The sequence below is a fragment of the Oncorhynchus clarkii genome, chromosome 6 (genome assembly GCF_045791955.1).
Source record: "Oncorhynchus clarkii lewisi isolate Uvic-CL-2024 chromosome 6, UVic_Ocla_1.0, whole genome shotgun sequence".
In the NCBI taxonomy this organism is placed as follows: Eukaryota; Metazoa; Chordata; class Actinopteri; order Salmoniformes; family Salmonidae; genus Oncorhynchus; species Oncorhynchus clarkii.
Genome location: NC_092152.1, coordinates 13,312,801 through 13,323,539, shown reverse-complemented (window position 1 = coordinate 13,323,539; position 10,739 = coordinate 13,312,801). Strand labels below are relative to the sequence as shown.

Genomic DNA, 10,739 nt, shown 5'->3' with positions numbered 1-10,739 from the left:
GCATATGACCTACTCCACAGTTACTCAATTAACATAAATGGAAATTATAAATTGTAGCTGTTTGTGCCATTTAATTATGTGGTTAGCCAGTGATGCATATACCGTTAACCAGTTCTGATTGGACGCATGAAGCTCTGTTCACACACCCCTCGCCCCTGTGGGGAACACATCTCGACTCCAACGCACATATTTAGGCTGTTGCCACGGGAGACATTGCAGAACCACTTGTCATGGGGAACAGGTTTTGGGGTCCCTGCGTTTTCATACTCGTTTTCCACGGTAAGAACTTGTCAGAAAGTTGCTAGCAAGTTACTAGCTATCTGTATGTAGTTAATGGGGAAATGTGTTGTTTTTGTCCTTTATTTTTCTATACTAGAAAATATTATAAGCTACCTAGTTTTCTGGTTTATACTTAATAATATTGTTTGTAGATAGCAAACTTAGCTTGTTTGCTAACGTTACAGTAGTGTGCATTTGTTTTTAGCTAGCTAGTAGTTACTGTAGCAGCTCAAAAGTTAGCTTTACAAGTATAAAGTAATCAACAACAAAAAAGTATAAAGAAATCTATTAAAAATAAGTAAAATTGAATAGCATTTGTAGGCTTGTAACGCAATAATTCAGCGTTTAGTTACTGTCCCGACTTCACAGAGTAACGTTACAGATGGTTCCGCCTCCATCACTCGGTCTAATCATGCGTTCTCAAGCCGCCCTCTACCGGCGTCCTAAAGTGATAAGCCCAGTCATTATTTTATTTAACTAAGAAAGTCACTCTTATTTACAATGACGGCCTACACCGGACGACGCTGGGCAAATTGTGCGCCGCCCTATTGGATTCCCAATCACTGCCGGTTGTGATACAGCCTAGAATCGAACCAGGACGTCTGTAGTGACGCCTCAAGCACTGAGAAGCAGTGCCTTAGACCGCTGCGCCACTGGGACGCAATTCTGGACGAGGCTAACGACTTTTGAGTGAAAATTACAATTTAGTGCCTGGAAATACGATGACATTGCTAAAATAGTCAAATATTTGGTAGGAAACCATTTTGCCAGCATCTTCATGTCGTTAAATGTACTTTAGACAGGTGGCAATGTTGTCATTAGCTAGCAAAGTTCGTCAAACAAATAGCTAGAATGAGAACGTTAGCTACTTAGCTAAAATCCGGTGTCCTCCCTTCAATCTTAGCTAAAGTTATACTGCATCAAAATTCAGTCTAGCGACATCAAAATTATGACAAGGTTTTCCTATTAATTGTTTGCATCCCATTTAATGTCGTTGTATTTCCAAGCCACTGTAAATGCTCTTTTGATGAAGTCTTCATCAGTGCTCAATAATGATGCATTGAGTAGAATGCTCAGTTGGTCATCTGTACAAAACGAACGTTCAAAACAATATTGTGACGAAACATGCAACCAATGAATAGCTACCAAAACACAACATGGGGATAATCCCTCCACTGGCCAGGACATTGTTATTTAACCAGCTCATATTACAAAATTGTCTAGTTTATAACATGACCCTACACCTTATAGCCAACCTCATCCGACCTGGATACATTTGTTTGTCCAAGGTGCATTTTTCCTCTCATAGGCTAATTCACTGTAATGTTATATTATACTGTTTTCTCCCATAGAGGCGGCTGGCTTTAGCATCAGGAATGAGCTGCTGGGTAAGTGTGTGCAGGTCCTGGTCCAGGATGGGCATCCCGGGAGCAGGGTGGTGCTGGGGGAGTGCATCCCTGGTTCAGCGCTGCAGGAGTGGCAGTGGCTCCCTGAGCGCCTAGCCCTGAGCAGCTGGCTCACAGGAGAGTGTCTGAGTGGCCAGGAGCATGATCTGAGTGTCAGACTGCACCACTGTGACCCTGGGAATGAGGAGGGAGCTGGGGCTGCAGGTGGTGAGGTGGGCAGGGAGGGCCTGGCATGGGCCTGCTCTAAGAAGGGCCACCTCACACTGCAAGGAAAGGGGCTTCACCTCAGCGCTCCTCACGTGTCCTCTAAGTCGTCTAAGGTCTTCCTCTCCAAAGAGCGTAGACAGGCCAGCAAGTGGAGAACGCTGGGCAACCATACTGTCTGTGGGAATAGAGCCAGCCATCACCACCACCATCGCCACAGGTCCACACAAACTGCTGCTCTGCCCTCCTCAACAAGTTCCCCTTCCAATACAAACAGCCAACCACAGTCGAGTAAGAAGAACCGTCCCATCATAGGGTCCCATCATCCTTCAGTAGCTTTCATTATAGAGCTCATTCATTTTCATCATACTGGGATATTTCACTTCACTATTTCACACCCTTTTCATCAGTCTTACATTTCCTCGCTGTCAAGGGCTGAATTACATTAACACAATTGTACTTGTAGGCTACATGTCTTAGGTCATAGTCACTATTATTTCCATTGTCTCCTATGCAGTGCCTACCAAACAACGTCTAACAAGTTATTCTGTCAGTATTGGTTCTACCGATCTATCTTTTGCCATAGAAATACAGTACCAGTCAAAAGTTTGGATACACCTACTCATTCCAGAGTTTTTCTTTATTTTTAAAATGTTCTACATTGTAGAATGATAATGAAAACATAAAAACTATGAAATAACACATATGGAATCATGTAGTTACCAAAAATCAAAATATATTTTATATTTGAAATTCTTCAAAGTTTTCAACCTTTGCCTTGATGACAGCTTTGCACATTCTTGGCATTCTCTCAACCAGCTTCATGAGGTAGTCCCGTGGAATGCATTTAAATTAACATGTGTGCCTTGTTAAAAGTTAATTTGTGGAATTTATTTCCTTCTTAATGTGTTTGAGCCAATCAGTTGTGTTGTGACAAGGTGTGAATGGTATACAGAATATAGCCCTATTTGGTAAAAGACCAAGTCCATATTATGGCAAGAACTGCTCAAATAAGCAAAGAGAAACGAATGTCCATCATTACTTTAAGACATGAAGGTCAGTCAATCTGGAAAATTTCAAAAACTTTTTAAGTTTCTTAAAGTATAGTCGCAAAAATCATCAAGAGCTGTGATGAAACTGGCTCTCATCAGGACCACTACAGGAATGGATGACCCAGAGTTACCTCTGCTATGATGAAACTGGCTCTCATCAGGACCACTACAGGAATGGATGACCCAGAGTTACCTCTGCTATGATGAAACTGTCTCTCATCAGGACCGCCACAGGAATGGATGACCAAGAGTTACCTCTGCTGCAGAGGATAAGTTCCTTAGAGTTACCAGCCTCAGAAATTGCAGCACAAATAAATGTTTCACAGAGTTCAAGTAACAGACACATCTCAACATCAACTGTTTAAAGGACACTGCGTGAATCAGGCCTTCATGGTTGAGTTGCTGCAAATAAAACACTACTTAAGGACACCAATAATAAGAAGAGACTTGTTTGGGCCAAGAAACACAAGAAATGGACATTAGACTGGTGGAAATCTGTAATTTGGTCTGATAAGTAGATGATGGATGATCTCCGCATGTGTGGGTCCCACCGTGAAGCATGGAAGAGGTGGTGTGGGGGTGCTTTGCTGGTGCCACTGTCAAAGATTTATTTGGAATTCAAGGCACACTGAACCAGCATGGCTACCACAGCATTCTGCAGCGATACACCATTCCATCTGGTTTGCACTTAATGGGACTATCATTTGTTTTTCAACAGGACAATGATCCAACACACCTCCAGGCTGTGTAAGGGCTATTTGACCAAGAAGAAGAGTGATGTTGTGCTGCATCAGAGACCTGGCCTCCACAATCAACAAACGTCAACCCAATTGAGATGGTTTGGAATGAGTTGGACCACAGAGTGAAGGAAAAGCAACCAACAAGTGCTCAGAGTATGTGGGAATTCCTTCAAGACAGTTTGAAAAGCATTCCAAGTGAAGCTGTTTGAGAGAATGCCAATACTGTGCAAAGCTGTCATCAAGGCAAAGGGCGACTACTCTCAAATATACAATTATTTTGATTTGTTTAACACTTTTTTTGGTTACTACATGATTCCATATGTGTTACAGTGGGGCAAAAAAGTATTTAGTCAGCCACCAATTGTGCAAGTTCTCCCACTTAAAAAGATGAGAGAGGCCTGCAATGAATTTAATACATTTATTTGCAAATTATGGTGGAAAATAAGTATTTGGTAAATAACAAAAGTTTATCTCAATATAACAAAGTTTATCTACTTTGTTATATACCCTTTGTTGGCAATGACAGAGGTCAAACGTTTTCTGTAAGTCTTCACAAGGTTTTCACACACTGTTGCTGGTATTTTGGCCCATTCCTCCATGCAGATCTCCTCTAGAGCAGTGATCTTTTGGGGCTGTTACTGGGCAACACGGACTTTCAATTCCCTCCAAATATTTTCTATGGGGTTGAGATCTGGAGACTGGCTAGGCCACTCCAGGACCTTGAAATGCTTCTTACGAAGCCACTCCTTCGTTGCCCGGGCGGTGTGTTTGGGATCATTGTCATGCTGAAAGACCCAGCCACGTTTCATCTTCAATGCCCTTGCTGATGGTAGGCTTTGTTACTTTGGTACCAGCTCTCTGCAGGTCATTCACTAGGTCCCCCCGTGTGGTTCTGGGATTTTTGCTCACCGTTCTTGTGATCATTTTGACCCCACGGGGTGAGATCTTGCGTGGAGCCCCAGATCGAGGGAGATTATCAGTGGTCTTGTATGTCTTCCATTTCCTAATAATTGCTCCCACAGTTGATTTCTTCAAATCAAGCTGCTTACCTATTGCAGATTCAGTCTTCCCAGCCTGGTGCAGTCTTCCCAGCCTACAATTTTGTTTCTGGTGTCCTATGACAGCTCTTTGGTCTTGGCCATAGTGGAGTTTGGAGTGTGACTGTTTGAGGTTGTGGACAGGTGTCTTTTATACTGATAACAAGTTCAAACAGGTGCCATTAATAAAGGTAACGAGTGGAGGACAGAAGAGCCTCTTAAAGAAGAAGTTACAGGTCTGTGAGAGCCAGAAATCTTGCTTGTTTGTAGGAGACCAAATACTTATTTTCCACCATAATTTGCAAATAAATTCATTAAAAATCCTACAATGTGATTTTCTGGATTTTTTTTCTCATTTTGTCTGTCATAGTTGAAGTGTACCTATGATGAAAATTACAGTGGGAGAACTTGCACAATTGGTGGCTGACTAAATACTTTTTTGCCCCACAGTATTTTGTAGTTTTGATGTCTTCACTTTTATTCTACAATGTAGAAAATAGTACAAATAAAGAAAACCCTTTGAATGAGTACTGTAGGTATGTCCAAACTATTTTATTTACATTTTACCCCTTTTTTCTCACCAATTTCGTGGTATCCAATTGTTTTAGTAGCTACTATCTTGTCTCATCGCTACAACTCCCGTACGGGCTCGGGAGAGACGAAGGTTGAAAGCCATGTGTCCTCCGATACACAACCCAAGCAAGCCGCACTGCTTCTTAACACAGCGCGCATCCAACCCGGAAGCCAGCCGCACCAATGTGTCGGAGGAAACACCGTGCACCTGGCAACCTTGGTTAGCGCGCACTGCGCCCGGCCCGCCACAGGAGTTGCTGGTGCGCGATGAGACAAGGATATCCCTACCGGCCAAGCCCTCCCTAACCCGGACAACGCTAGGCCAATTGTGCGTCTCCCCACGGACCTCCCGGTCGCGGCCGGTTATGACAGCCTGGGCGCGAACCCAGGTCCCTGGTGGCACAGCTGGCGCTGTGTGTGTCCAAACTTTTGATTGGTACTGTACATTGTAACAATTTTTTTTTAATCTGATTTGAGAATACCTTGGTTTGGTCAGTGTCTTAGGCTTAACAGTGGGTGATCCAAATGGCATCTCAGCGTGGTCATATACCACTAGTTCCATCAGGGATTGCATTTCCACTGTCCTTGCTGGCTAAATCTCATTCAGCTAAATTCCCTCCAATCAATAGGGTCCTATTGTGGGCTGGTTGCCAGCAAGTCCAAAACTCTTCACTTGGGGCTCCTCCCTACGCCAGTCCTATGAGGCACTAGTTTAAACTTATGTGTATGTCTTTTGATTCAATTCAATCTGATGGTCCTCGGTTAAGTATTTTGTTCTGGCTTTGGTGAGATGGCATACTAATTGATGAACAGATGAATAAAACAAAGGGGCTATGGCTTTGAGATAATAACTAGGGTATTACTCCTGTGTTATTACACTCTAATGCTGATTGGATGTCCCCCCTCCAGTTCCCGGGGATGATGTTGTTTCCCCTAACACCACTGGAATGGACATTGGGACAGAGCACTCTCATCTGGTTGAAAGCACCATGGGCCCTGAGGGCCCCTCAATGACATTCTTCAACGCTGAGTATGGTGAGTTGGGAAACCTATTGCCGGAGGGGTGTGGAAGAAAGACTATAACTGCCTTCAAAACAAACCCAGGGTCAAAACACATCTCTCTGCCCCGATGGGCTCTGGGGCCTTCTACTCTGTGCCTTGTCTACCACATGGTGGCGTTAGAGGAGAGGAAAACTTACATAGGAATCTGTAGAGTGGGTGTATTAATGTCCAAGCCCACTCAGATAATTCCAGTTTCTAAAGACCTTTTATATGATGTTCTAGAGGTTTGCTAGAGTTTGAAAGTGGAAAGTGTTTGTTTACTCTGAACTATCGATTATGGGAGTTTCTCCATCTCTCTTTGTGTGTGTTACAGGGTTTGTCTGGAAAGTGACCATGCTGGTGCTGAGCTCCCTGGCTCTGGTGCTGGGGACTGTCATGCTCTTACTCAACATCCACCACAACAGGTGGGTGCTTATAGTTCTCCTATTTCACACATGTACAAGTATCTATTAATACACGCATGAATTAGATTTTTTTTATTTGTTTTGCATATCCCACCCTCCCTGAGAGAAGTAAGGTTAAGTGCCTTGCTTAAGGGCAAATTGCAATAATTTTTTCACCATTTCAACCCGGGGCATTTGAACCAGCGACCTTTCGGTTACTTTCCCAACGTTCTAACTGCTAGGCTAACCTGCACACTGCTGTCTTCCCACTGTATCACTATTGGTCTGCTGACACGGGGCCTAAGGGAAAATACAGCCTCCCAGTAGTACCATAAACATGCATTTTGGATCCAGTATTATGCCTACTACATTCAAGAATTATCACATTTCCCCACTGAATCTGAATTATGCTCCAAAGATCCTGTGGTTAGGAAGATTTTTTTTTTTCAAATGACAACCCAGAACTACAACTTCATCACATACTACAGTAACCACAACTGCCCACACAGTTGCAGAACTACAAATTAATGATTTCACACTCCCAGGAAGAAGAAAGTAGTGTGTGTGCTGAAGTCGTACACTCCTACGGGGCTTGTGAGTCAGCCGGGGTCCCCTGTACTCAGCGAGAGAGCCCCCCTCACTCAGCACCCCATGCGGCCGGCCTACTCTCCCTCGCTACAGCGGGGAGAGATCTTGATCAAGTGGAAGGACGGTACCGTCACCCCGCTGTTCGACAACAACAGTTACCTGACTGACTGAAGGGTGTGTGTGTGTCTTTGTACTTGTAGAGAGAAAGAGAAGCAAAGGGAATCTAAAAATCTATTTAAGAATCTGAGAGGTGCACAGTGAACACACACATTTCAATGCATTTCAATATAACATTTTACAAGTGTGCTGATGTGAGTCAGCATAACGGTTATGTTACACTTTTAACACAGGAACGTTCGGAAAAATATGCACATCCATCTTATCAGGTGCAGAGCAAAAGAAACTATCAAAGAAAAAATGTATATCTGCAACTCTGGTATGCTCCCATGGTGATTTAATCAGACAACGGTTAGATCCGAGTTGGATCTTTGTCAGGTCACATTTTCAACACACACATTTCATGGAATGTCTGGAAATCCCTCACTTCCCTTAGAAGTATCTGGCCTAACTGAGATGAAAGGTAGCAATGAAGTCCTGCCAGTAGATATAGCTGGACCTGGTTGAAGGACCGTTATGGAATATTCCAAACCCCTGATGAACTAGACAAACCGGCTTTCCCTCTAACTAAGTACTCTTCAAAAGTTTGGACACACCTACTCATTCAAGGGTTTGTCTTTATTTATTTTTTACAATTTTCTACATTGTATAATAATAGTGAAGACATCAAAACTATGAAATAACACATGGAATCATGTAGTAATGAAAAAAGTGTTAAACAAATTAAAATACATTTTATATTTGAGATTCTTCAAAGTAGCCACCCTTTGCGTTGATGACAGCTTTGCAGATTCTTGGCATTCTCTCAACCAGCTTCACCTGGAATGCTTTTCCAACAGTCTTGAAGGAGTTCCCACATATGCTGAGCACTTGTTGGCTGCTTTTCCTTCACTCTGCGGTCCAACTCTTCCCAAACCATCTCAATTGGGTTGATGTCGGGGGATTGTGGAGGCCAGGTCATCTGATGCAGCACTCCATCTCTCTCCTTCTTGGTCAAATTGCCCTTACACAGCCTGAAGGTGTGTTGTTGGGTCATTGTCCTGTTGAAAAACACATGATAGTCCCACTAAGAGCAAACCAGATGGGATGTCGTATCGCTGCAGAATGCTGTGGTAGACATGCTGGTTAAGTGTGCCTTGAATTCTACATAAATCCCAGCAAAGCACCCCGACACCATCACACCTCCTCCTCCATGCTTCACGGTAGGAACTACACATGCAGAGATCATTCGTTCACCTACTCTGCTTCTCACAAAGAAACGGCGGTTGGAACCAAAAATCTCAAATTGGGACTCATCAGACCAAAGGACAGATTTCCACCTGTCTCATGTCCATTGCTCGTGTTTCTTGGCCCAAGCAAGTCTCTTCTTATTAGTAGTAGTGGTTTCTTTGCAGCAATTTGACCATGAAGGCCTGATTAATGCAGTATCCTCTGAACAGTTGATGTTGAGGTGTGTCTGTTACTTGAACTCTGTGAAGCATTTATTTGGGCTGCAAAATCTAATGAACTTGTCCTCTGCAGCAGAGGTAACTCTGGGTCTTTCTTTCCTTTGGCGGTCCTTATGAGAGCTTCATCTTAGAGCTGTATAGTTTTTGCAACTGCACTTGAAGAAACATAAACATTTCTTGAAGTTTTCCAGATTGACTGACCTTAATGTCTTCAAGTAATGATGGACTTTTGTTTCTCTTTGCTTATTTGAGCAGTTCTTGCCATAATATGGACAAAGCCCTATTTGGTAAAACACCATCTTCTGTATTCCACCCCTACCTTGTCACAACACAACTAATTGGCTCAAACGCATTAAGATGGAAAGAAATTCCACAAATTAATTTTTAACAAGGCACACATGTTAATTTAAATGTATTCCACGTGACTACCTCATAAAGCTGGTTGAGATAATGCCAAGAGTGCAAAGCTGTCATCAAGGCAAAGGTTGGAAACTTTGAAGAATTTCAAATATAAAATATATTTAGATTTGTTTAATATTTTTTTGCTTACTACATGATTCCAAATGTGTTATTTCATAGTTTTGATGTCTTCACTATTATTCTGCAATGTAGAAAATAGTAAAAATAAAGAAAATCCTTTGAATGAGTAGGTGTGTCCAAACTTTTGACTGGTACTGTATGTCCATGTGCTTCCAGCAAGTGTGCGAAAGCAGTGGATTGTACATACTGTAGTCGTAACATGTTCAAGGTGAGTCCTGAGGTATTTGTAGCATTGCTATGATATCAATTGCTAGTGTTTTGAGGTGTCAACAATGTTGTCAATCTAATATAGCCAAATGAGAATAGAAGAGAATAATCGTAGTTTTTGCATTGATAACAGTATATTTTCAGAGCTAGTATAATGACAGCTTTTGTATGGAAGATATGATGTGAAATGACATTTTAAATTGGTGAAATGTGGAAAAGTAACTAAAGATTTTTGTGTCTGAATTATGGATATTGTACTTGCTCACTAATATAGGAAGTGTTGACAGCTACTGTGCAACGTTCTGATATTTTGATGCATAGAGCCTTACTGACATGGGGATTTTGGGTCCGATACTGATTTAGATCTTTTAAGGGACACATCTAACCAATACTGATATCTGCCGATATACTGTTTTACAGTGTGGAAATTAAAAAGTCCCAAGAAATATGTTTCAAATGTTGATTTCTTAAATTGTGACAGGAATTACATCATGAGCCAGCATCATACCACCCTGCATCCCACTGCTGGCTTGCCTCTGAAACGAAGGGTGTCCCTTTAAGTGAATTTTTGAAGAACTAAGTGCAGTTCGCTTAATTATTTTGTTCAGTGTGAACACTCCAAATGAATTCAGACCCCTCAAAAGCATAACAGTGGGAAGTAGGTGTGCTGCAACTTTATTACTCCTCTGTTAGTGGACTGATATAGCTGTCTGTGGCGCAAGCCCAAAAGAAATCTGCAACCAAATCCACATCGAAATGTGAGTTATAGATCTGTCATTCTCATTGAAAGCAAGTCTAAGAGGCGGTAGATCTGTTGTGTGTGCGTTATTTCTATGCTTCCCGTTCTTAGGTTTTGGTTTTGTACACCAGCTGAAAATACAATATTTTTGGTTATGAGAAAGTATATTTCACAGCGGTTTTATGTGGTGCAATGACACTAGCTTGTTTTGTCACATAAACTGAAATGAAGAGAACTATTACAATTTTAGCAACCAGGAAATGGGGAGCAATTTCTGCGTAGTGCATCTTTAAATTTAGGGTTAGGTTCAATGGCCTATATAATCCCTGGATTTGTCCATTTGAGAGGCTTTGAAGCCGCTGGT

At 42.1% G+C, this 10,739-nt stretch overlaps 1 protein-coding gene across 2 annotated transcripts; it reads left to right on the top strand.

The window, feature by feature from the left end:
• Nucleotides 1–152: 152 nt before the first annotated feature.
• LOC139410644 (uncharacterized) lies at nt 153–10,381 on the top strand. Of its 2 annotated transcripts, XM_071156004.1 has the most exons (6): nt 153–279; nt 1,632–2,180; nt 6,201–6,326; nt 6,667–6,757; nt 7,282–7,498; nt 9,540–10,082. In XM_071156004.1, the coding sequence occupies exons 1-5, from the start codon at nt 231–233 to the stop codon at nt 7,493–7,495; spliced, it is 1,029 nt and encodes a 342-aa protein (XP_071012105.1). In that variant the 5' UTR covers nt 153–230; the 3' UTR covers nt 7,496–7,498; nt 9,540–10,082. The 2 variants fall into 2 exon arrangements, with proteins under 2 accessions (XP_071012105.1, XP_071012104.1); XM_071156003.1 differs by having other exon boundaries at nt 7,282–10,381.
• Nucleotides 10,382–10,739: the final 358 nt, after the last annotated feature.

Coding starts and splice junctions, on each gene's coding strand:
- LOC139410644 (XM_071156003.1), top strand. CDS start 231: ATGGGGAACAGGTTTTGGGGTCCCTGCGTTTTCATACTCGTTTTCCAC. Junction 6,327..6,666: donor ATTCTTCAACGCTGAGTATG/GTGAGTTGGGAA, acceptor TGTGTGTTACAG/GGTTTGTCTGGAAAGTGACC. Junction 6,758..7,281: donor CTCAACATCCACCACAACAG/GTGGGTGCTTAT, acceptor TCACACTCCCAG/GAAGAAGAAAGTAGTGTGTG.